Below are 26,504 nucleotides of genomic sequence, written 5' to 3' on the forward strand. Positions count from 1 at the left end.
CAAAATACCAGTTGAAATAGGCATTCCATTCAATTCTGGACATTTTTGAACTATTGTAATCTGATTTCGTTTTAAGAAATTTAAGTTTGAGGACTTCAAAAGTTCCCCATAATGGTCATTGATATTCTCAATTACCTTTGGTCAGGTTGGTCCATTTAGTTAAAAATGCACATGAGGAAGGAACACAATTTTTAAACATAAAATCTATCAGAGTCCTTGCAGGGGGGGGCACCTTCAAAATGTTTAGATAACTGGGATGCCATTTCTCAGAGGTTTTTCTCTAGAGTAAAAGAGTAATTTTCACATAGCTCATACAGTTCAATTCAAACAGCTTGCAACTCATACGCCTGCAGGCCTAACACCAGCCAATTCTAAGGATGCCGTTTATTCTCTGACAGCCCCTATTCCAAAGGAGTGGGTCAATGGCTGAACTGGTGCAGTTTCAGTGAAGCAGCCCTTGTTCCTGAAGGAATGGGCCAAAGGCATCTCAGCCAGCTTCAACTGAAATAATCTGATCTCCAAATTAGACTGAAGTGTCAAATGAGTACTTGCATACAGAAGAAGGCTTTAACCAGAAAGATGAAACCTTAAAACAGATCCCTAATAGAGCCTGGAGAACTTCAAATGAAAAGAGGTTGTAAGCTTGGATCCAGGAGAAAGATACCTTTAAACTCCAGGGATCAGCAAGAAAAGCAATGAGCTCAGTGGGCTCAATTTTGGGTACCATACCTATTTTGCTCACCAGCCCTGGGGCCTTTGGGGTGTCTTGTCTTGTCCCTGTATGGGGCATCAAAATGTTGACCTAAAACAAATAGACTGCCAGATATTTCTCCAGCCAAGATGGGTTTATCCAGGATCAGCAGGGAATTGCAATTCAGAGTCTGCAACCATGGCGAGACACAAGCGAGCCCCACATAGCAAAGGAAGGAAAATGCTTTTATAGAGGTGGAAATAAAGTTGGGGGGGCTGTAGTTAACAAACAGTCCATACGGCTTTTCGTTGGTTGAGTCCTTGCCAGGGAAGGAGAGGAATCTTTCTTCTTCCTGTAGGGTTCTACTATCACTGGAGGGCATGAGAACTCCCCCTCCTTTTATCCCAAGACTATTTAAGATTTATGTTTATTAATTTTTTAAAAATTTTATTTATTTATTTGTTTATTATTTTTGGCTGCGTTGGGTCTTTGTTTCTGCTTGCAGGCTTTTTTCTAGTTGTGGCGAGTGGGGGCTACTCTTCGTTGTGGTGCGTGGGCTTCTCATTGGGTGGCTTCTCTTGTTGCAGAGCACGGGCTCTAGGTGCATGGGCTTCGGTAGTTGTGGCACTCAGGCTCGGTAGTTGTGGCACTCAGGCTCAGTAGTTGTGGCTCACGGGCTCTAGAGCGCAGGCTTAATAGTTGTGGTGCACGGGCTTAGTTGCTCTGCGGCATGTGGGATCTTCCCGGACCAGGGCTCGAACCCGTGTCCCCTGCATTGGCAGGCAGATTCTTAACCACTGCACCAACAGGGAAGCCCCTGTTTATCAATTTTTTACAGGGGTTCTTTGTATATTAGGAACAGTTCAGTCATTTTCACAGAGGAAACAGTGTTGGAAGGTTTTTAGGGTAAGATCCAAGAAATGTTAAAATCCAGTTCTCTGCATTATTTGAATATGTTTTCTGGAGAGTTGTAGCATCTCCTTTTTTGAAATCACTAAGAACATTAAGAACAGTGTAGGCGACATGAGAGATCTTGCATGGTTTGCAGACAGTTTGCAGGAGAAATGAAGACTTACTAGAATAGCTAAATGGAGCGGTCTGCAAAGAGAATGAGCTGTCTTGGTAGGCAGCAAACATATAACTAAAAATGTACAAGCATAAGATAAATTGTAGAGGTAATTCAAATATCTCACTCATTCTAGGATTCTAAATTTTAAAGTTATGTTTTAAAGTCCCAACCAGCTCTGAGATTCTGAGTCTTTTGTATAATCATTGCATACCATTTTTGTTGTTGTTTTTCGAAGACAACATCAATTTTGCACTTTATTTCTGTAAAAGTAATATGTCCACTTGGGAGTAGTAAAGTATTTTTTCAGTATCTCCAGGGAGTTTTCAGCATTTTCTCTGTGAATACATGAGTACACATGTGAGTGAAAATAGTACCAACTAGATGTTGTGTTATTTCTTGTATTTTGTAAGTGACAGTTTCTTCTAGTGCATAAACACAATAGGAATTATGAGCAACCACAGCTTTCATTTCCTTTTTTTTTTCTTGTAATGCCCAAAGATTTAAAAACATACAAATTAAAACTCTTATCAGCAACATATATGCCCAGAAGCTGAATGATATTTGAGTTAATTCTATAATGGTAGTTTCATTATATTCAATTAAATTCAATTCAGTGAGATAGTCCTGAGATGGTTTGAAAATTCCTGAGCTGTAAAGATGTGCCAACACTTGAATTATTCTCCTCCTTTTAAACTATTTCAGGATTTTTATATTTTTTTACCATAACATAAATTACTACAAAACTTGGTGGCTTAAAATAATGAATCTTTATTATTTCACAGTTTCTGTGGGTCAGGAATCTTGGTGCAGTTTAGCTGGGCACCCCTGGCTCAGGTTTTCTCGGGAGACTGCAATCAAGGTGTCCACAGTCCTGCGGTCATTTCAGGACTTGCCTAGGAGAGAATCTGCTTCTAAGCTCACTGGCAGCTGGCTCCTCCAGAGAAAGCTAGCTAAGAGAGAGGGAGAGGGAGAACATGCCAGGAGAGAAGCCAGAGTCTTTCTGTAACCTAATCTTGGAAGTGATACTCTGTCATTTTCTGTTAGTTAGAAGCTAGTCTCACCCACACTCAAGGGGAGGCGATTGCATAGGACATGAGTTCCAAGGAATGGGGATTATTGCAGGGGACCATTTTACAGGCTGCCCAACACTAGACAGATTTTACAACTCTATGATTTTAAATCATTACTCTTTTGAAAAATTACTAAAACAGCATTCAATGCTTAATCAGATTTTCTTTTTTTTTTTTTTTTTTTTTGCGGTACGCGGGCCTCTCACCATTGCGGCCTCTCCCACTGTGGAGCACAGGCTCCGGACGCGCAGGCTCAGCGGCCATGGCTTACGGGCCCAGCCGCTCCGCGGCATGTGGGATCTTCCCGGACCGGGGCACGAACCCGTGTCCCCTGCAACGCCAGGCGGACTCTCAACCACTGCGCCACCAGGGAAGCCCCAGATTTCCGTTTTTATGGCAGAGTAACCAGAACCTGTCTTGCCCTGGTGTCAGTAAACAGGGATTCTGGTCCTTCCTCTGTGCCAATCAGCTGCAGCATCTCAGGCACTTAAGTCATGAATTTTGGTTTCCTTGTCAACAAAGAGAGGCAATTTGATTATGCTCTTTTTTTAAAAAATTAATTTTTATTTTATATTAGAGTATAGTTGATTTACAATGTTGTGTTAGTTTCAGGTGTACAGCAAAGTGATTCAGTTTTACATATACATATATCCATTGTTTTTCAGATTCTTTTCCCACATAGGTTATTATAGAATATTGAGTAGAGTTCCCTGTGCTATACAGTAGGTCCTTGTTGATCATCTATTTTATATATAGTAGTGTGTATATGTTAATCCCAAATTGGGAATTTGGGATTATACTCTTTAAGATCCATTCTAGTTTGGGTATTCTTTTCCAGCAAACAAAATTCTGTTCTAACGGGGTCCAACTCTCTTTCCTTTAGGCAAGAGTGTCTCAGCCTCAGCACTGTTGACATTTGGGGCTAATAATTCTTTGTTGTTGTTGGAGGGGGAAGCTGTCTTGGACATTGTAGGATAGTGAACAGCATCCTTGGCCTCTACTCACTAGATGCCAGGATCAGCCCCCTCTTTGTGACAATAAAAATGTCTCCAGACTTTGAGGACCACAGATATAGGCAGAGCTATAATTAACCTAGCATATAAAAATGATTTCCTTTTCTGTAATATTTTGATTTCTTTTCCATTAAGAAAAAAGTCTATAAATTAATTAATACACAAGAGTTAATAACTTATAAGTATTTGCAGTTTAAAAGGGAAGGGATCTTTTGAGGCAGAAATTCAAGGCCTAGAGATGAGAAGCTGTTTTTAGTGACACTGTCAGGGAGTGGGGTGGAGGTGGGACACTATTCATATTAACCATAAAAAATATTTATCCTACTGAAAAAAAGGAAACTGCTAGAGAATAATTTCCAGGCTCCACAGAAATGGTTGTGTGAAAGTCCACATTAGTCCTGTGATGGTTAATTTTATGTGTCAACATGACTGGATTAAGGGGGTGTGTCCAAACATTTAGTCAAACTGTATTCTGGGTGTTTCTATGAGGATGTTTCTGAATGAGATTAACATTTGAATCCATTTGAATTAGCAGACTGAGGAAAGCAAATGGCTCTCTGTAATGTGAGTGGGCCTCATCCATCAATTGAAGACCTGAATAGAACAAAAAGGCTGAGTAAGAGGGAACTTTGCCGGCTTGACTGATTGAGCTGTCCTTGGGCTAGAAATTATAGCATGGACCTGCCTCTCCTGGTTCTCAGGCTTTCAGACCCAGACTCTGATTACACAACCAGCTCTCCTGGGTCTCCAGCTTGTTCACTACAGATCCCGGATCTTCTCAGCCTACATAATCACATGAACTAATACCTTATGATAAATCTCTTTCTGTCTCTCTCAAGAAGATGGATAGAAGAATTTCACAGAAGTCACAACTTTTCTGAGCATCACATTCCAGGGCCCAGCACTGTGTAACATTTGGGACCTTTCTCCATCTGCCACAGGGTCCTACTGTTGCCATTCTCAACTCCTAAAAGCCATTGACAAGGATGTTCTCCTTGGCCAAACTTTCATCAGGCTCTTTTGAGCCCTCTTTTGTATGAGGCCTCTCCTTGGCCCCCATCCTTGTCTGAGTCTAGTTGTAGCAAAGAATCTTGCTAAGTCAGTTTATAGATCATCCTTCTTACCACTGATATCCAATCAAGCTCCTTTCCTCTATCCTTTATCTAATCAAGTTGCTCTTCCCCTTCCCTCCCCTTGATACCTAATCATGTTTCTCTTAGCAATTTTTTTTTTTTTTTTTTGCAGTATGCGGGCCTCTCACTGTTGTGGCCTCTCGGACACGCAGGCTCAGCGGCCGTGGCTCACGGGCCCAGCCGCTCTGCGGCATGTGGGATCTTCCTGGACCAGGGCACGAACCCGTGTCCCCTGCATCGGCAGGCGGACTCTCAACCACTATGCCACCAGGGAAGCCCTCTCTTAGCAATTTTATATCCACTTCCTCACCCTGGTCTTTGTCCATAAATCCTCACGTGGTCCTCTTGTATTTGAGTTCAGTCTTTCCCCTCCATTGCAATAGCCTCTATCCCTTATTACAATAGTCTTGAAAGTCTTTCTTGCCATTTTTAACAAGTGTCTGATGGAATTTTTATTTCATTTTATACCACAATGCAATGACAGCTCCAGTAAGTAAAAATCACAGGGGACAGATTTAACCTAGATTCTTAGACATTTCTTCAATTTGAGTCAAAGTGTGATTTAGATTCTTCTTCTTTTTTTTTTTTTAAGTCTTAGCATGAACCATGTAACAGTTACCTAGCCATGTTTTTTTTTTTTTTTTTTTACCTAGCCATGTTTTAAAGCTACAAGCTGCTGTCAAGAATTGGTCTGTATGTAGGGAATACAAACTAATTTTATAGCTAATCAAATAGATATAAACCTATTGATGAAATCCTCTTTAATGGGATCCAAAGACCAATATTATAAGTTTATAAGTTTAAGAATTATGCTGTTTTTAGATGATGCTTTATTTTCTGAATTATCCAGGCTGTGGGTTCTTCCCATTCATTCAAACGTAGTGAGATATGGGAGGAGTCATGGACTAGAGTGAGGGAAAATCAGTCCTGATATCAGCCCTGTCACTCACTGTTTTATCTCAGACAAGCAACCTTTCTTTTTCTTGCTTTAGGCAGGTGGTATAGTTTTGTAGCTCAGAGCTGGAGGTCTAGACCTAGAACTGAGTTAAACCTCATCTTCAACAATTATTAGTTGTGTGACCCTGGGCAAGTCACTTAACTTCTCTGTTTCAATGTGTTTTTCGTCTGTTCATCTCTTAGGATTGTTGGCAAGGTTAAGTCAGATAATAAATATAAAGCTCTTAGTACAATAGCTGGAAAAGTCTCAATAAGTATTATGGATATATGAAAGAAATGTTGGGTTAGATGATCTAGAAGCCTCCATGTCCTAAATTTTTATAAATTTCATAAATTATACAGGAGTTTAAAGCAGGCTACATGTTTCCATTCAGTCAGGGGTGGAGCTGAGAATATATAATGAAAAATGAATATCAATTTCCTTTCAGTCAGTAACTTTGAATAACCATAGATTCAGTAGGTTGAGGATAAGGACTTATTTGTTATTCATTCCTTGTGTTTTTATATCTAGCTCAGTATCTGCCCCTTGATATGTATTTAGTATTTCCTGGAGTGGGGCACTGAATAGAGTACAGAGGTACAGCAGTTAATAAGTTTCCAGGTCAGACTTCCTGCCTTTGACTCCTGGCCCTTCCACTTATTTGTTTGTATGAATGGCAACTCAGTTATCTTTGTCAAGCCTCAGTTACCTCATGTGTCAAATGGGGATTGTTATAAGATTTACTTGATGCAGATGTCAAGCACATGGCCTAGTATCTGTCTCCTAGAAAGTGTTCAATAAACTAGCCATATATGATGTAAATTCGATATTGAGGATCGGGGATACAGCTAAATATCCTTTTCTACATGTACCAGAAATAGTGTAACAGTTAATACCCAGTGGCTTGTCTCCTTGGTATTCATCTCTGAGCTTGGTGTTTATGCTAGAACTACGACATTAGTTGGAGCCTTAACCCTGTCTTCTAATTCTGAAAGCCAAAAATCAGACATTGAATTCCCTAGATGAAGACAGGCTGAAGGTCTTCAGAAACAATTACTATGCATGGCCATCCTTAGCAGCCTGGGTACCTTGTGGTTTTGCTGACTGCCCTGTCATAATATTGATTAATCTTTCATATAACACAGAAACAGTCTTTAATACATACTTGTGCCTTCATTATTAATGAAATCTTAGTAGTTGGTGATGACGTTTTGGGCAGTTTATCTGGCGGAAATGTCTACAAAAAAAACACCCGACACATTTCTTGGTGTAGAGCTCCTTTAAATCATCTTACATTTGAATGCTGCCAAAGAGAGTAAGCTTCTAAAAAGTGTAAACGAAATGAAATGGTTTTAAAAGACATATATCTTCATGAAACACATGTTCCCTTTCCTATGTATCATTTTCCCACTCTCATTATAGCACTTCCTAGGTGCCAGACACGGTCCTAAGAGTGTTACAAATCATATATTAACTTATTTAATCCTTATGTCACCACTCTGATATAGATGCTGTCATTATGTCCATTTTACAGACAGGGAAACTGGGCCACAGAGAGGTTAGGTAACCTGACCAAGGTCACACAACTAACCATCTTACAGCCAGGATTTGAACGCAGGCATCTGGCTCCAGTACTCATGCTCTTGACTTCTGTGTTTGCTCTCCCATCTGTATTAGTGATTTAGTGGGAAGTCAATGAAAAGGTAACATTTGGGGATGGCATTAAACTGAGAAGCTTTTTCAGTGATGTTGATGAAATAGAGTCCCGTGTGGAATCAGTCCCATGTGGAATCAGTCCCATGTGGAATCCCCCAGTCCCATGGGGGAACTCAGGCACTGGAGTCAGATAGTTCTGGGTTCATAGTCACTGTACTGCTTACTAGATGTGTGTCCTTAGTCCCAACATTTTGCTCCCTCTGGTAGTGTTCTACCTCCCACCCTTGGTGGGCGAGGACCTCATGGTGATTGGAGTGTAGTGCTGGGCCCCCTAACTTTGGGATTGGCCATGTGACTTGCTTGCCATGAGAAACACATACTCCAGGTGGCCACTGGGTCCCCATCAGTGCCCCAGCCTCATTTGGAGTGGAGCCAGCCCAGCTACCCTGCAGATATATGAGTGAGGTGTAAACACTTACTGTTGTATGTCTCACTCAGACTTTGTGCTTGCTTGTCTATTTTCCCAAGCGTAAAGTGAGGCTAAGTCTTATTTTGTCAACCGTAAAGGGGGAATAATAGCAATACCTTCCTCTTAGTGAAGCTGTGAGAACTTACTGAGCTAAGAGTACAAATGAATGTTATGAAGTAAAACATTTCAGTTCCTATTGTTAAAGAATTGGTAGTCAAGTTAGGATCAGTATTAAAATTTTCAGTGTTTACGGAGGGAAGCATGAAATTATGATATTCCTTCTGTTGATAAATTTAAATAAGCAAAGTTTACCCAAGCCTTATTAAGACATATTTTCAAAATATCTTTTTACTAACAAAACATTCTTATCATGCATTAAAGTGGGCTTCTTAACCTAAAAGTAATTTCATGTTTTTGAAATTAATGAAGTGCTTTTCTTTTTGAATTTTTTTTTTTTAAACCAGCTCAGTCTAACCATTCTAGCCTTCTAAATTCACGGTGTATATATTTTTTCACAGTGTGTATATTTCATGGGCAATAGTATAATTTGAGTATATGCAACAATTTCTAGGCTGTGTTAGGTTAGTTAAAACTTTCGAATGTTGACATTACCTAGAAAATATTTCCAAAGTATAACATATATGTATATCTAATGTAGAGTTTAAATGTGATGTAATGATTTAAAGGGGTGAAAAAAAGGGGGGGGATAGATTGTTTAGATGAACTGAACCTTCCCTTGGCTGGCATAAACCTGGACAAGCTTCAGCTTCCTTACAATGTTTATATAGTACCTTTCCACATACTTAAAAAATGAGGTCTCCAGCCAAGTAGAGAGAATGTGGAAATTTTGCATCTTTTTACAGTGAACCCTTTGGGATATTTAAAAACAGATGTATAGGGAAGAAAAGTAGATCTGTTGCTATTTTCTGTGCTAATATTAATGGACAGCATCCAAGGGTAATTCTTCCACTCTGGGTTACTTGTGAAATGCTGATGAGGCTTTCATGTCATAATTAGTATGCTTTAGCTTATTTTATCTCTTACCTCTTTGGTCAAAGTCTGGTCCATTGACTTTTTTTCAATGAGTTAACTGCAGCTTTAAGTGGTCTGTAATTATAATGGTGCTATAGGGGATTTAGTCTACAAACAAATCACATATAGTCCAGCAAGATGGCAGATTGCCAGCATATTGATAGATAGTCATGTGCTGATAAGCCAGCTCTCTGATGGGCAGTGTTTGCCAATTTCTATGGTGTAAATATTTCCACTGAGGCTGATTTCAAGCTACCAATCATTTGACAACAGCCTCTCAAAATTCCTAAATATGTAATAATAAACTTTTGCAAGCCAGTCCAAGCCAGCACACCACTAAACAGTTAGTTCTTATACATACTGGACTATTATGTAGAATAACGATGCTTTTTAATTATCCTGCAGTGCCTTCATTCAACTATAACTCATACATTAAGAGAGTGTCTTTATGTAAGACTGTTACGGGCCCTTTAGAATATGATTATAATAATTTAAGTCATAGACTACTTTGAGGTGCTAATCAAAGCTATAAACGTTCTCTAAAAGAAAAAAAAAGTACACACTAAGAATTATGAATACGATTTCAGGGGATTCTTCTACCTCCGAAACTTGTCCATGGGTCTCAGATTAATAATCTCTGCTATCTCTTTGGGCCAAACTAATTTGGCAAGCAACATTGTGAATTTCATTGCTTCAGTTCACTAAGTTTGTGAATGACTAGAGAGCTCAAAATCACCATTGCATTGCAGAAAAGTTAAATTACCAATACTTTATTAATCATGTTTACTATCTGGCCTCTTCTGTCATTATTCTAAAATTCAGTGATCACAGGGAATTCAAGAGGAGATGATGTGGTCCATTACTGAGTTCAGTTGAGTAACATTGAACAATTTAGTTTTAGTTTCTCCCTTTATTCTACTAATTTTGTGTGAACTATTATATAAGCTAATCTAGGACTTGTGATATTTCAATCTTCATTTTTAAATACACGCTTCCTATATGTACATATGTGCATGTGTATGTATGTCTATATAGACAAAATTAACACTTTTTTCTCCCTTTTCTAGTGCTAGGCTTAATTAAACCTATTGCCCTCTGACTAGGTCAAACACCTTTTTTACATAGTCCCATAGTACTTGTATGTGGATTTTGTGGCACACTTCACAATTAGATTTAAACAATTAATTTTGTAATGATTTTCAAAAATAATCATTTCTTCTATTATACGTATAATTTAAAGGCCAGGTGATGCCACATGCACATTACCTAATGGGTTCTGAAAATTTGTTGAATGAAAGAATTAATGAGAATATTTTGGATATAAATGTTTAAGAGAGAAAAGATAAACAAGGAGAAAAAAAGAGACCAAAGTTTTAATGAAGCAACCAAATTACTAGCTTCAGTTTCAGTGTTGTTTCATTTTCTATCCATCCAGCTACAACAGCAATATTTTTAGCCCTGGTCATTTGGAGTTGACGTTGATGAGAATAATCATACTAGACCTTCAATAGGCAAGAAGGAAACTCATTTCTCCTCCATTTTTGAGGTTTTTGTTTTGTTGAGTCTTTTCAGCTGAATTCTTAAATGACCAGAGAATTTCTGCTCACCAACATAAACCATCACTAAGAATTCAGATTCCTTAAAGTTGGCTTATAATTAGCTAAGTGATTTAAAAAATATATTGAATCACTTTGAAGAAGTGATGTCAGAGACCAGTATTCTCATTTTTTAGTAGAATGGTTCTTTCAACTTGGGGAGAATTCAGAGACTAAAAAGCCAGAGCTTGCATGTTTCAGCATCAGTAAAGCCTGGGGCTGAGAAGAGCCTTCTCACGTGGCAAGCACAGCAGGCATGCCGTTATAATCATGGCTGATTAAACAGCCAACTGAAGGTCAGATGACCCTGTCAGAAACAGAATCTTAGTCTTTCAGCTCTTTAACACGGTTTCATTGGGAGCTGTTTATTTGGCTCAGTACATTGGAATGTGAGACAACTCATCACATATTTATTGAACATCTACCACTGTGATCGATATTGTCAGGATTCCAGTAACAGCAAAAAGGAACACAGGCTACTTCATGCCTTTGACAAATTTACATTCTGGCAAAGCAAGAATATAAATCATGGAAATACAGAGCAGTGTGAAGAAAGAGCTTAAGAGACATAAACTGATAGAAAAGTCAGATACCACTTCTATTTGAATAAATCAAGCATGGTTTCATGGAAGAGGTACCACTTTGAGCTGGACATTGAAGAATGGGTAGGATCTCATCAGATGGAGAATGGAAATATAGAAGGCATTCTATAAACATATATATGCAGCTGGGGAAATGGGGGTGTGTTTTCATAAGAGCAAGTAATTCAATTTGAGTAGAAATATATAGTATTTGTGATGATACAATGGAAGGTGAGTCTGGAAGGTAGATTTTACCCATATTATATGAGTGACAGTGTTATAGAGGTAATGAAGGATTGAGTAGGGGGAAGTCATGGGTTTGAGACCAGTAGTCACCATTTGACTTGTCTCTGTTCTGAGACAGTAGACGTACCTCTGTCTGCTTATGACGTAAGTTATTAGAAATCCAAGTCTAGACCAAATTATGAAACAACTAAGTTTATGTTTGGTATGGTTTGATTCTTTGGACCTTCCACCATAGCCTTCTCCCTCTTCCCATTCTTCTCTAAGTGGAACTTGTATCTAATTCCACCCCTGGTGAGGAATGTCTGGTAATGACTTGGGGATTGGAACAGGTGGGAATAATGGTTCTGAGGAGCATTCCTGTGTTATCAGGAGGACTCTTAAAGTCAAAGGCTTCAGGACTCCAAGGAATCACATTATAATGGCACAATATGAGGCAGTAGGGTAAATAGCTTGCTATGGAAGGACTGGCGTGGACCCCTCAAATCATATAAACAGCTTCTCCATGTCTCCCTCTGTGTCTCACAGAAACCACTGGTTGTAGGAAAGACAGCCTGATTCAGAGTGTGAATAACAGGACAAACCATTCCCAATAGTGGAAATGGCTCAAAGTATATGTGCCATGCTTTGCTAGTCATGTTCTTTTCATGAACTAATAAAGGGGCATGAAGCAGTTAAGATAGTGGAAAGCTAACTAAAAATCAGGAGGTTCTGGGTTTTAGATCTAGATTTAAGTAGCAGTTTTCACATTTGTTAAAAAAAAAAAAACCTAGAATTGGATATATAAGTTCTAAGGGTCATTTTACCTCCTTAATATCATACAGGAAGGCGTAAATATGGGATGTCCCTCCCTCTAGTGTGGAGCCATAGAGGAACGTCAGCTCTTTGAGAGTTCCTTTCTTAGTGCCTGTCCAGTACAGAGGGCTGTGGGGAAATGAGAGCTGCAGATGGACAGCTGACAAGGGAACTGGGGACCCACATCTTCGGTCAGCTTCACAAGGTGACATTCTGTCAGGAAGATGTTCTGCTGCACAGATGGCCCCTGTGGGTGGTTCTGGGAGGGCCGCTGTTTGCAGGAAGGAGTGATCACATTCCGGAATGCTGCTCGGAAGCGGCGAGAGAGTAGGTTGTAGATAATGGGGTTGACAGCTGAGCTCAGGTAGAAGAGGACACCTGGAATGCAGGAGATTAAGAGACATGCCAAGGAGAAATTGGGGGAGAGGTATGACAGGGAGAAGCATAACTATTTAACAAACGTCTTGAATCCCTTTGATTGCCTCGTTTGGAAGTGATAATATACATAAGACTCTAATTGAGAATACAAAATGCTCTGAACAGATCTACCACCTGTGTACTTAGGAATCAAACCCAGAAAGATTAAAGAGTCTTGGAAAAATTGAGGCTGGCATGGGATCTCTCTGAGATGTTTGGCAACTTCCTTTGATCCCCACTTGTTTAATCAACGAACATGTTCCCATAGCATTAATGAGAGATGCTTAAGTATCAGAGGAAAGAGAGATTTTTTTTTTTATCTCATTGGAGTTTTGCTTAAATCTATAATTTGAAACTGCAAGTAATGGAGGAATAGTAAATCAGTCAAGGCATAGTCTCTGCTGAGACTTCTTAAAATGCTAAATATCTCTTCAAAGAAGTATTCCCCAATGTCTTTTCCCTACCTTGCCTTTCCCCTTGATGGTTCTTCCCACCTTATTTCCAACCTTATTGAATATTTGTATTTTTCCATTTGTTTTCTCCTCCAAATGTCTTGCACACTGCCATTTTCTTGGTTGGTATTCACTTTTCCTTTATTACCATATCCTATTCTGTTTTCGCAAGGCCCAAGGGGAGCCTAAGGTTGAGAATCAGAGGACTTAGTTTTTGATCTTGGCCTTTGCTTGTTCTGTGACCCTGGACAGAACTGGCACTTCAATTTCCTTTTCTCTGTAAAGTGGGGATGATAATACCTTTTTAACTCACCTCCCTGGATTATTGTGAGGACCAAATTGAGTTACTGTCTACAGAAGGGCTGAGAATAAGAATATAAAACAAGTGATAGGTGCTGTCCTCAACACATTCATTGTTGTCCTCATTTATATAGTTCAGGACATTCAGAGTGCCATGTGCCCTGTGGACAGAATTGGGCAGGGAGGAGTGTAGGACGGTAATATTTCTATAGACTCTTAATTTGTTCAATAAAGAAATACTGGGATTCCCTGGTGGCGCAGTGGTTGAGAGTTCGGCTGCCGATGCAGGGGACACAGGTTCGTGCCCCGGTCCGGGAAGATCCCACATGCCGCGGAGCGGCTGGGCCCGTGAGCCATGGCCGCTGAGCCTGCGCGTCCGGAGCCTGTGCTCCGCAACGGGAGAGGCCACAACAGTGAGAGGCCCGCATACCGCAAAAAATAAATAAATAAATACTGATTGAACTCATTATACGACTTTGAGGCACATTGGAAGGTAGTGGATTTAGACTTTGTTCTCCAAGGACTTGGAATAGTATTGCAGAACAAGATTTATGCCTAATTTCAGTAATTAACAAAAGGATGGTACCAAACGGTATCCGTTAAGAAAAGAGCAAAATATGTGACACCAACAGTCATGCTGTGGAAATTCACGTAACGGCATAAACACAAGAACTCTAATGGTCATGACAAATTTAATGGGGGTGATTGGACTCTAGCGAGACCATGAAATGGGTAGGAGATATTGGGAAAGAGAGGAGAGAGTGCTGCAAGTAGAAGGCTTAGCGTGCACCAGTGTGCTAGAGAATGATTATTGTGCAAGAATAATGCAGAATGTGCAGAAATCCCTAATTCACCAGTTTGACAAGCATTCAATACATGGTTTATGAATGAAAATACTATAACTTGAGGGTCAAAAGGCAAGTTGGGGCCATTTCTGGGGTAGCATTTAAGAGGTTTAGACATCATCTGGTTGGCAAGGTGGGGAAGGGAGAAATTACATCTTAACAGGAAAATGTTATTGTAAATGAACAACTTGGGAATCTTAAAATGGTTGTCTTGATGCCTCTGGAGAAGTGTAGATCAAGCTTCATGTGATCTTGTGTGTTTTCCAATTTTTTTAAAGAATAACTTATTTTATTTAAAAAAAAATTTTATTAGAGTAGAGTTGATTTACAATGTTGTGTTAGTTTCAGGTGTGCAACAAAGTGAATCAGTTATACATATACATATATCCACTCTAGTATTGAGTAGAATTCCTTGTGCTCTACAGTAGGTCCTTATTTGTTATCTATTGTACATATAGTAGTGTATATATTATTTAAACACTCCCATTTTCTAAGACTAACCACAAAGATCAGAGCCATAAACATTTTTGATTTTTTGTCCAGAATAATAAATAGTTTAACGTGGAGGAAAGTCCTAATGTCCAGGTATAAACTGTACACAAGCCCTGCTGAGTACAACAAAGATGGTTGTAGAAAATAGATAATATATATGGTATTCAGTATACATATGAATGCTATTGTTTCTGTTCTGTGCACATCTGGAGCTTAACTTGCATAAATTGATCTTATCTTTCTTCCTTAATGATGTCTTTGATAAAGAGCCCATAAGACCGTCCAGTGACTAGCAGAGGTAAAGGGATAGAAGTGGTGTGACCCTAAGACTAATAATTACACTGACTGGGAAAGAAAGACTCAGGTGGCCATTCTTTGCTCCATTTTAGAGGAAAGAACCCTGAACTGGAAGTTAGGTGATGCAGGCTTGAACCTTGTTTTTACCATTTGCCAACTGAGTGTCTTTGGACAAGTCACTTCTTCCTTGTAAAACTGTTTTTTAACCATAAAATGTTGATGATAATATCTACTTTACAAACTTGTGATGGTTGTAGAAGATAGGCTATAGCATTTTACAGCTTAAAAAGTTCTTCAATAGCTATTATTTTATTTGCTTCTTACCATCAGCCTGTGTTGTATATAGAGCAGGCATTATTGCCACCTTACAGTTGAGGAAACTTTGGCAAGAAGAAATCTATATTCTGCGTATCACTCAGAATATAAATGGTGGTATTGAGATGCAAATCCAGGTCCTCTGATTTAGTAACCTTTCAACCACTCTCTCTCATATTCTATGGTGTCCTTAACAAGCAGCATTAAAGTAGCCTAAAAGCAGACCTTGAGGCCCCATGAATACGCTTTGGCTGGCTTTCATGAGGGTCTAACACTTGCTGAAGACAATACAGGATTTCAGGGACATGGATGTTTAATAAATAAGAACCAATTAAATCACATGGCCATTGAAAGGAGAACCAAAGGAATCATTCCTTTGACCATTTTCCTGCTGTAATCATCAAGCTTAGAGTTGAGGTCTTTCATAAAGTAGAGTCTCAAATAGTAATATGGTGTATTTCTTTTGAACCTGTAACATACGTAATCAATACTTAAATAAAATAAAAATCCAGTGTCTTCATTACAGTATGGCAGATCCCCATGATAAATTGGTATATACAGATAGAACCTACTGCTCTAAGCAAGATGAAGAAGCTGCAGTTACCTGGACACCTGTGATATACCCCAACGAGCTAAATTTTACCTGATACCACATGGATGAGATTGAACACAGCAGCCAGGGATTCAGTCCACTCCTCCACAAAGCTGAAGAAGAGCCGATCAATGTGGAATGGGGCCCAACAGATAGCAAATACTAAGACCAAGACAACTGGAAAGGGATGATGAAGGGGAGAGTCAAAGGCAGTCAAAGCAAGAACAGGTATACAGTGCCCACCCTGAGTTCATCCATTCCTTCTAGCATTTCCCCTCCATCTTTGTTAAGTTATAATTGCTAAAGGCCAACTAGATCCTAAAGAGACTCTACATAGAATATATAAACATAAGAATGAATTTTATAGGATTGAGAATCAGTTTTCCATATGGTTGTAAAGGATTTCTTGTGTAATGTAAGTTTCCTTCAGGATATTTAGAATAGTATTGAATGTATTCAAAGTTCTGAAAACATTCTATTGTGGAAAATAAATTATGTTGCAGGTAGACTGTTGGAATCACATAAACTGGATATATAAGTAAAATGATTGTGTTCAAGCAACTTGGTGTTCTTTAAAGTTATAGATGACTAACAAACTATGAAGTATAGTATGAATTTATCTTGTTTTTCTAGAAAAAAATTAGAAGTTTCTATGATTTTAATCATTTAAAATTCTGTAAGGTGTCAGGGGAAAGAGAAAGGTCAAACAACCATGAGCGTAATACAAGCATCTTAGGATTGGGATGGGGATGTGTCTATTATATTATAAATTGCTAGAGCACAGAATTCCTTCCACTTCCTTTATGTTTGTTTTTACATTTATTTTCAAATGATTACAGAGTTACAGGAAGTTGCACCTTCCAGTTTCTTACTTTCAGCTCCCAAGACAGAGATTGGTGCTACCATAGTTTCTCTAAGGGGCATTTATTCTCCAGAAAAATAAACATGTATGTTTTTTTCTCTCCTGAAGTTGTAAAATACTTTCCTCTCCTTTCCTTTCCTTTCGAGGCTTGAGATTTACCCCAGAATAATCTAGTAGGGGCTAAAGGAGAGATAGGGATATAGAGGAAACAAGATGAGCTATGAGCTGATAACTTTTAAAGCTGGGTGATGGGTATTTTGGTGTTCATTTTACAATTCTCTGTACTCAAGAACACATTTGATGTTTTCCATGGTAAATAGTACATATGTTTCCTGTTGGCATTAAAACACTCAGAGTAAGTTGTCTGCCTGCATGATGTGGTTTCAGGAATACCTGGAAGATTCTTCTGAATTTACCTCCCAAGAAAAAGTCCCTAATCTGCTTACTACTGCCTACAATTCCCTCTAGTTAAAAATTTAATTCGTGTTATAATTAAACTCTCTGCCCCCAAAGGCAAATAGTTCACAGTATATTTTATCATTGTGACTTTAATGTGAGTACACTTCAAGTCCTTTTGTGAGAGATTATGATCAGAGAGATTATGATCAGAGAGAAATGGGGAGAAATATTGAAGACACTAGATTTCTTAGTAGGGAAAGTCAGGTGCTAACAGGGGCTAAAATATTTCAAGAAGGTGATTAGCAGAGTTGAAAAGACATACAGTGACCTCACAGGTTTTTGGGTTTTTTTTTTTTTTTTTGGTTCATAGACGTCACATAGCTACAGTGAGTGTTTCATATGCATATTCACCTGGAGGATTTGTTTCTTCCAAATTTCACGCTGTGACTTGGAAAGTATATTATAAACCTCCTTTCTCTAATTGATTGGTATCTCATTAGACCAGTTGGATCATATATTTTTATAACATTCTTTTGGGAGAGTGTGGATCAGTGCCTGGATGTGTTTTAAAATATCTTATCTATATAAAAGAGTGTACCGTTTATATAAAATCATACAATGTCATAAGAGGAATGACTACTTAGAAGGATTCTCAGCCAGATGTCCTTATTCTGGAAGTAAAAGATCCCATGGAGTCCAAGCTTGGGTATCAGGGGGCTCAGGAGCCCCCTGAAATGGATTGTAAAACATTTGATGTATGTTCGTTTGTACACTTTCTGAGTGGAGAATTCACTGTTTCCACGATATTTTTAAAGAAACCCATAACACAAAATCGGTAAGAACCACCTGCTCATTGTAGGGGGGAAAAGAGATACTTAAAGGCTCTTAGAGTGGATATGATTTACCAAGCATTGAACAGAGTGTATTTCAATGGTTGCGATTTAGTGTGTTATTCTGAGGTTTAAAAACCAAAATAGAACAAAATAGACAGGTCCTAGATGCTTGAGTAAGCCACGGAAGATCAGAACATGACACTACGTTTCAGGAGAATTTTGATCCAGATCCCAGCAGCGCTTGATCAATACCAAATATAACTCCTTTGCTTTAACAAACAAGCAAAATACAAAATGGAGGACTCACACAGCATTTTAGTGACTGATTTTCTGGATGGTCTTTGAATATTTGCAGTTACTTCATCTGCTTCAAGGGGTTGGTCTTTCCTCAGCTGCAAGAGAAATGCAAAGAGATATAAAGAAAGGGAAACATTTTTTCCTCCCATTAAGATCTGAGAAGTGTGACTCTAACAGTCATTTTGCAGACAAAAAACGGGACTTAAGGAAATGTAAGAATTTGTTAACATGTAAGAATATGTTTAACCATAAGTTGGAGGTGGAGTTGGATCAAGGTCACCTAACTCAACTGGATAGATGGTTGTGGCCAAGTTCCAGGCAACCATTTATCCTATGCTACTCTGTAGAACCCTAGTTTTGTAGCATATTAATAGATATTCCTTGAAAAATAAGAAATTCTGAAGTTAAAAAATGTTAGGCTTTTTCATTCATCCATTCATTTATTCAATAATTATTAGACATCTATTAGAATGGCATCCCTCTGCCATGTGGTGGGTAGGCAGTAGAAAACAAAAACAGGTATTATTTCTGCTTCATGAAGTTTATAGTCTTTATTTTGGGTCTTCTCAGAGCCTTAAAGTGCTAATGGACATTACACATTTCCATGGGGGACAGAGTATCACCTTTCCTCCACCCCTACCTTGCACATCCCACATCTCCCACCCTCAAAGGGGATAGTGCTTCTTTGACTAAACAACACCCTTCCCAACCCATTTCAGTGGAACACCTAGTACCATCTTGAGAAGCACAATTTGGGAAACTCTGCTTTACAAATATTACCCATAAGGGTATATGTGTTTCTGAGTTTAGATGTTAAAATATACTCCTCCTTGTTGGAAGATATGGTGATCCTTAAAGTAGCATCTGAAAATTTCAAATATTAACACTTCCTGTACATGCAATCTCTCTTGCCCAGTTCAAGTCCCACCTACTTGTGGCCACTGTAGCCCATTGTCCTCTCCTTTCTCTGAACTCACATACCACTGAAGAGCTACATCATTCATCTAGTTGTGAATTTTTTCTCAATTCATATGTTTCTAATTTGTGGTGATAGTCAGCCAGATAAAAGAAGCTTTAAGGTCTCATGATAAACTACCATCATATATCTAGAAGATAATATAGTATATATTTGCCGATTGGTTCTCCAGCATTTATTCTCCTCTTCTCTTACCAATTGTGCCCTGATTTTCCTAGTGGATTTACTCCTTCTCCATTTCATAGTCATTAATTTGGGTGGGAATGATCCCATCTCCAGATACAGGTTTAGTCCCTAGATAACTTAGCTGCTCTCCTTCAGTCACAGTGTTTGGATAATTGAGACCAATGAGATTTCAGATATTTGCTTATATGTTTAGGAATGAAAGTTTCATTTCTCTTTTATTGGAACTACCAGAGGGAGCTTTTTGGTTTTTCCTCACCATAAGGAATGTGCTTAGAGCCACCAGTGGACTGCTATGCAGATTTGGAGGTTGAAACCAATACCATAGAAAGAAGAGCAAAGAAAAAGAAATAAAGTTAGGTCCTTGATGACACTGTGTGTCTTACTGGATTAATCTTCCCCAAGAGCCAGCTCTCCCTCTGGATTTTTCAGGTCTATGCTCTCTTTCATATTTTGTCAGATTGAGTTGGAGTTCCCTCATTAGCAATGTAGAAAGTCTTGACAAACTAAGGCCATCAGTGGAAGGAAAATTCAACCTGTTTTATATAGTCTCAGGGTAGATTAGGATCAATTTATTGAATTATAGGGAGACATATTTCAATTCAGTGTAGAGAAGAAATTAGTGTGCTATGTGCAACAGTGGAACAGAATGCTGTAAGACGCAGTGAGCTTCCTGGGCTAGATGGCATTTTTATAGAATATTTAATTTATTTATTTTTAATAAATTTATTTATTTATTTATTTTATTCTTTTTGGCTGCATTGGGTCTTCATTGTTGCATGTAGGCTTTCTCTAGTTGTGGCGAGTGGGGCTACTCTCTGTTGCAGTGCATAGGCTTCTCATTGTGGTGGCTTCTCCTGTTGCCGAGCACGGGCTCTAGGTGCGTGGGCCTCAGTAGTTGTGGTGCACGTGCTCAGTGGTTATGGCTCGTGGGCTTAGTTGCTCCACGGCACGTGGAATCTTCCCGGACCAGGGCTCGAACCTGTGTCCCCTGCATTGGCAGGTGGATTCTTAACCACTGCGCCACCAGGGAAGTCCCTACAGAATATTTTAGAGAAGGTATTTAAAATTAAATAAGACTTGGATCATTAATAGTTGCCTCCAAAGTTCAACAAATCAATATCCTGTCTCTAACAAACATGTAAGCTCCTAGAAGTCAGGTTGCTTTCAGCATTGCACTGCCCTTAAGTATCCACACAGATGATTAACAAAACTGGCCATCTGTCTCTTGGATATATTGGTGTTCCCTACATATACCTGTGTCTTCAGAAAGTGAGGGATTGAAGTTCTGTGAGATTTGACCCTTCGGAGTCACCTAGAACTTGAACGAAATAGGGGAAAATATTGTGCAGTTATTAGGAATAAATGGGAGAGAACTAAAGGTGATGTTATTAATATACTAGTAAAACAAAATAATGCAGGTATAGTTCTTAACTCAATGGCTGGCACATGATACTCAGTAAGTTATAGATTGTGATTCTGGGAGTTCCCTGGTGGCCTAGTGGTTAGAATTCCGGGCTTTCACTGCCATGGCCCGGGTTCATTCCCTGGGTGGGGGACTGAGATCCTGCAAGCTGCACAGCATGGCCAAAAAAAAAAAAAGTTTCATATATTGTGGTTCTGATTATTGTCCTGGGTTTACTCGAAAGGCATTTTTATGAAATATTTATTTGTAACTGTAGGCCCACTCATGTGTATTACTGAGTCCCTTCTAGAAATTCTCCTTCTCATGGTACCATTCACCACAAGCTGTACCCGTGCTAATGCAAAGAAGCATCCAGATACACTGAGAAGAAAACCACTGGTGTTGAAGGTTAGAGCAATGCACCAAACTGCACATCTTCCTAACTCATCTTCAGTTATGTTCTAATGATTTCATACCACTTAAAAAATTTTGTCCTTATTACAAGGTAGTTATTCCATTATTTGATTCCAGTCCATAGTCAAGAACAAAGAAAGATTTTTAAGATCTGTTAGTCACTTCTTCGGTGGGTCTAACTATTCTCACTGGGAATTTCTCCACCCCAGGGAAAAACTTCCTTAAATCAAACAGCAAGCAAATGGTGCACACACTCTTTTTATGAACAGGCTTCTTGTACAACTCAGTTTGCACTGAAAAGAAAAATGATGTGTCTATTAATCATCACATTTCAGCTTCCTTAGGTTACAGTGACACAACTAGCCAACTAGAAGAAGAGTCAGAAACAGAATATTTATGCATATTATACATTGTCCCAGCAGAATTTGAAAGGGTTGACATAGTAGAATAGAATCCAGTTTGTCTAGCCAATATTAAATGCTGCTTTATTTCTTGTTGAATAATTTCATTTCCCTTCAGATGTTTGGTAGAGTAGATATTTGTCCATTAATTATTCTCACCCACCCCTAAACACTTTAAAAGTCAACTTACAAAAATAGGAGAGGAAAATTGTCATCACTCTATAGGAAGTTCAGAACCCTTCCTACGTCACTCCTTTTAGTTATTTTTATGTAAGATGAAAGGTAAAGGGGAGACGTGAGGTTGATTATCATTCAGATTGATGTATAATCCTGATCAGTTGTTTATACTGCTTAAAATCATTTCACCAGCTGTTCATTTATGTAGACTGTGATTCATTTATATAGCTTTAGGATGCCAAGATATAATCATAGCTTTTGTGTAAATATCTCTATAATCTGAACAAAATCCGTTTATTTAAAAAAAAAACAGTCCAACCCTGTTTGTCCTGGCTGAATTCTGCTACAATTCATAATCCATCCTCTTTGGCTCAAGCTTTAATGCTGCATGTGGGAGATACAAGGACTAGGTGAGAGCTTCCCAGGTGGGAAGGAACTTGCCCTGGGATTGCCTGTTTCCCAACTCCATTATGTTCGAACCCTGGAGAGCAGCTCAGTGGACACTTGTGTCCTGTAACGATGGAGCAGCTCTGATTGTTCAGCTTTGAACATACGTATTGCTCCCCTCCTTCTTCCCTGGTCCTGGGATTACATCAGTCTTGGTTTTCTGCCTTCTGAAGGCAATGGGGCCCACAGTCAATCATAACTTTCGACTTGCCATGAGAATCAGTACTCCTCAGAATTGATTGAATCTCTTCAAAAATCTTTTAGATCAAAAAGGCTTTTTGAGACGGTGTTTTCAAGTCTCCCATTTTGAAGGTAGAGAAGCTGAAGTCCAGCAATAAAGGAAATAATTTAGCCTCATTTACTCATTCATTGAGCTTACAGTCTAGTTGGAGAGGAAGAAGTTAAGGAACCACAAATATAGAATTATAAATTGTGATAAATGCAATGATGGGAAATTGCTAAGAATCATGAGCACCTAGAGAGGAACCAGGTGGTTAGGGAATCAGGGAGAGCTTCCTGGAGGAAGTGTGAGTGAAGTATGATTTAAAGGATCAGTGGGGGTTAGAAAGGCAAAAACGATTGTGGTAGTAGACAGAAGGAACATTTCTGGCAAAAATAGAGCAAAAGGTGCAAAGGTCTTGAGACCAATGCCACAGACTAAGGCCTACTTCTGATTCCCAGCCTAGAGGTCTTTAAATTAAATGTTACTATAGAAGTGGCATTCTAAGCCATAGTTCCTTTCCTGGTGTCCTCTGGGTAACACCTCATCCTTCCTGAGAATAGGATGCTGTAAATTACACTACACACACAAAGCAAACTAGGGTGGTTTCTAAGCCGTTGTCTGAGCTGTCACTTAGCTTCTGATACAAGGTAGCTGTAGATTCATGACAACCAAACAAAGTGACACTTAAATTAATTGCTTGGGGGGGAAACGTGTCTCCTATTCACACTTAAATATTTCCTCTAAATTGATCCAAGGCAAGTGATTGCTTGCCGTTTGAAGAGATGGTATTGATACATTTGGGGTGGATATTTCTCATAGGGCTCATGATATTTGGAATCATGCAGAAGTCCTTTCCGCCACAGTTGGATACACAGGGCTTTCTAAAGACATGATGACTGTGAACTAGTCTGGGTTGACACTTGTCTCTGGGAATTATAGGGGCCAGCCCTCCCGGAGACTGGCATAACTCTGCCTGATTAGATTTACTCCTGTGTCCAGACATCTGTTGTACTTAAAATCTATTCTTTCTCCTTAGACGTTGCCACTCTGCTTAGGCACAGTATTTATTTGAAAGGACCATCTGTGGAACACTCATTTCTGACACACACCTTTCTCAGAGATGCACTGAGATGGGAGTATATTAATTATCACATAATACATGGTATCAGAGCCATCTTGGTATGTATGATGTGAATGTGATGTCTGCTTTGTTTTACTTTCATTTATAATTCACATTGCTCCCACTCACAGATTTTCCTTTCCTTTTTTTTTAGGGAATCACAGGCTGTTAGAGCTATCAGGAGACTTAGATATGATCTGATGTAACCTTTTCATTTTATAAATGTAAAACCTAACTCCAGGAAAGAATTAAGGGGCTTTGCCTAAAGGCATATTATATGTGAGCTTCAGACCTGGGAGTCTAAGTGGTCTCATGACTATTTCCTACACAACCTACCTATTAAATGGGTATAAAACTGTCACAGTTAGATTTCATCTCTATGAATTTGGCTGCAGAATATACCAGGAAAGGAATCATATAGACTCACTCCTAACTTCATCAAAAGCAAAACAAAACAACAGTTTCAGACAATTCAGATCCAGGAAAAAAGAAAAGGAAAGAAAGAAGAAAGGAAAGAAGGAAAAAAGGAAGGAAGGAAGGAAGGAAGAAAGGGAAAGAAAGAAAGAAAAGAAAAGAAAGAAATTGGTTTACCGTGATGAGCACAGGAGAGAAAGCTCTAATTATAAAATGTTGCAAACTAAGTAATAATATTCTGTTAATTCCAGCTATCTCTTATTCACACTGTCTTCTAATCTATTTTATGTACTCTGTTTAATTCCTCGTCCCTCAATCTCCACCTGTTGAAAAGAAGTCCAGGTTGATCTCACTTAGGCCATATTTTTGCATTTTAATCTGATATTTCAACCAAAGGATCAAAGCAACCACAAAGAAGGGTCTGACTTTAAAGCTATATTCATCTTGGAGTATAAAATAGGCAGGGATTGTTTATTTTATACTCAGACCAAGTTGGTGCAGAGGAAAATTTCAATGCAGGCAAAGCAGGTGAGGGCAGGAAAGAGACAGCAGGGTGTGAAACAGTCTCTCCGTGGGCAGCTACCTTGTGCTATTTAAAATGAGGCTCAACGTCAGACCTACTGAATCAGATTTTCCTGGAGGGAGCGACCTGCCCATGGGTACCCATAGTGAGGTTTCCAGGTGATTTGTAGGAACACCTAGGTTTGAGAACCACAGGTATAGAGGGAAGAACAATGGAAGGTGAGTTAAAGGAAATGATTTATAGTTGTGGTTACTGTTTGTCCAATTTGAATCCAGTCCTTTAACTTCCAAGTTTCCCCTCTGAGCTCATCCTATTTTTCTCTATGCTCCCTTCCAATTCTGAACTTCTCCAGTTCTAAATGTTTCTCCGAACTTTGAGTAAGAGAAAAAAGAAGGGATGCTGCCATAACGGTTGCGGCCAGCTTGGATACTCACTTTGAGCCCCATGAGGTAGTAGAGGACACTGATGACCGTCATGGGGAGGATGTAGAAGAGGAAGGAGGTGACCTGGATAATGAAACTGTAGATCCACATGGGCTTAATGATCGTGCAGGTGGCAGAGCCCGGGACGAAGGACCCATTGGGGAAGTAGCGGAGCTCGATGCCGTGGATGCTGGTGTTGGGCAGAGACAAGAGAACAGAGAAGCCCCAGACGAGGCCGAGGATTCGGAGGGCCCGCCGCCGGGTGCTCTCCAGCTTGGCACGGAACGGGTGGAGGATGGCCACGTATCGCTCCACGCTGACCGCGGTGATGCTGAGGACAGAGGCGAAGCACACCGTCTCAAAGAGGGCCGTCTTGAAGTAGCAGCCCACGGGCCCAAAAAGGAAGGGGTAGTTGCGCCACATCTCATAGACTTCCAGGGGCATCCCGAGAAGCAGGACCAGGAGGTCGGAGACTGCCAAGCTGAAGAAGTAGTAATTGGTGGGTGTCTTCATAGTCTGGTGCCGCAGAATCACCAGGCACACCAGGAGATTGCCAGCGACCCCCACCACAAAAATCAGAGTATACACCACAGACACCGGCAGGAAGAGGTGGCTGCGTGGAGGCCCGCAGAGCAAAGCTAGGTAGTCATCAGTGTTGTTCAGGTATTTCTTGAATGGATCTTCCAGTTCCTTTTGGTAGATCCAGGAAACATTCTCATGTTTTTCCATCACTGCCGTTAAAATCCAAGACCTGAGCCTCCTCTGGAATGATCCTCTGTCTCAAGCTGAGCCAGAAAAGAAAGAGAAAGCAGGCAGGCAAAGCACAGGCTCAGTGAAGGAGGCCGGGAGAGGGCTAGTGCTTTAGCAACGTTGGGCTGCTCAGACCTCAGATCCCTTCTGAAGAGCCCCCCGAGACAGAAGCCCCGCCCCTCTGCGGGCTGTGGGCCAATGTGTGTGTCAGACGCTCAGTAAGAGGACAGCTGGGTGGGGCGTGCTAGCTTCCGGTGCAGGAAGCAGGAGACTACGGGGAGACGTTTCTCTGAATTGACAGGAGCTGGGAAAGCAGAGCTGTCACAGACGGTGACACTAAGTTAAATAAGGTGTTGGCACTCGGAGCTGTGCATTTTGCAAAGTTTTGGGAATCTGGGTGGAAATACAAATTTAGGTCGCAAGGTCATGGGTAGAAGAGTACAAATCTCCATTGATCCTTGTCACCTGTACAGCATAACAAAAATGGGAGATCAATAGATTTCTCAAGTTGTCTTGTTCCATTGGCAATTCAGGGCTCCCTGGGGAAAGTGTGATCAATATGCCTTCTTGGTTTTGATTGTGTCCACGATAGAATCCAACACCTGCATGTCATCTCGCCCTGCCTGCTGCCTGACACTTCAGTCTCTTTAGACAGTACCTTGCT

The 26,504-nt window shown here is 39.7% G+C and overlaps 1 protein-coding gene and 1 long non-coding RNA gene across 2 annotated transcripts in view; one reads left to right on the top strand and one right to left on the bottom strand.

Annotated features, from left to right (window-relative positions):
- Nucleotides 1-26,504, top strand: part of LOC132517241 (uncharacterized) — a 431,094-nt gene that overhangs the window by 108,766 nt on the left and 295,824 nt on the right. The gene's annotated exons all lie outside the window — the stretch shown is intronic.
- NMUR2 (neuromedin U receptor 2) lies at nucleotides 12,367-25,819 on the bottom strand. Its single transcript, XM_060146491.1, has 4 exons — nucleotides 25,103-25,819; nucleotides 18,396-18,480; nucleotides 16,046-16,171; nucleotides 12,367-12,662 (listed from the first exon to the last, which is right to left on the bottom strand). Exons 1-4 carry the CDS (start codon nucleotides 25,817-25,819, stop codon nucleotides 12,367-12,369), a joined length of 1,224 nt encoding a protein of 407 aa, XP_060002474.1.

This window comes from Lagenorhynchus albirostris, chromosome 3, assembly GCF_949774975.1.
Source record: "Lagenorhynchus albirostris chromosome 3, mLagAlb1.1, whole genome shotgun sequence".
Classification (NCBI taxonomy): Eukaryota; Metazoa; Chordata; class Mammalia; order Artiodactyla; family Delphinidae; genus Lagenorhynchus; species Lagenorhynchus albirostris.

What these genes read in the sequence shown, in the direction of transcription:
- NMUR2 (XM_060146491.1), bottom strand. Translation starts at nt 25,819, where the DNA reads ATGGAAAAACATGAGAATGTTTCCTGGATCTACCAAAAGGAACTGGAA. An exon ending in ACTACCTCATGGGGCTCAAA is followed by an intron (nt 18,481 to 25,102) that starts GTGAGTATCCAA and finishes TTTCTCTTGCAG; the next exon opens with CTGAGGAAAGACCAACCCCT. An exon ending in ATCAGTCACTAAAATGCTGT is followed by an intron (nt 16,172 to 18,395) that starts GTGAGTCCTCCA and finishes ATCCCTTTCCAG; the next exon opens with TTGTCTTGGTCTTAGTATTT.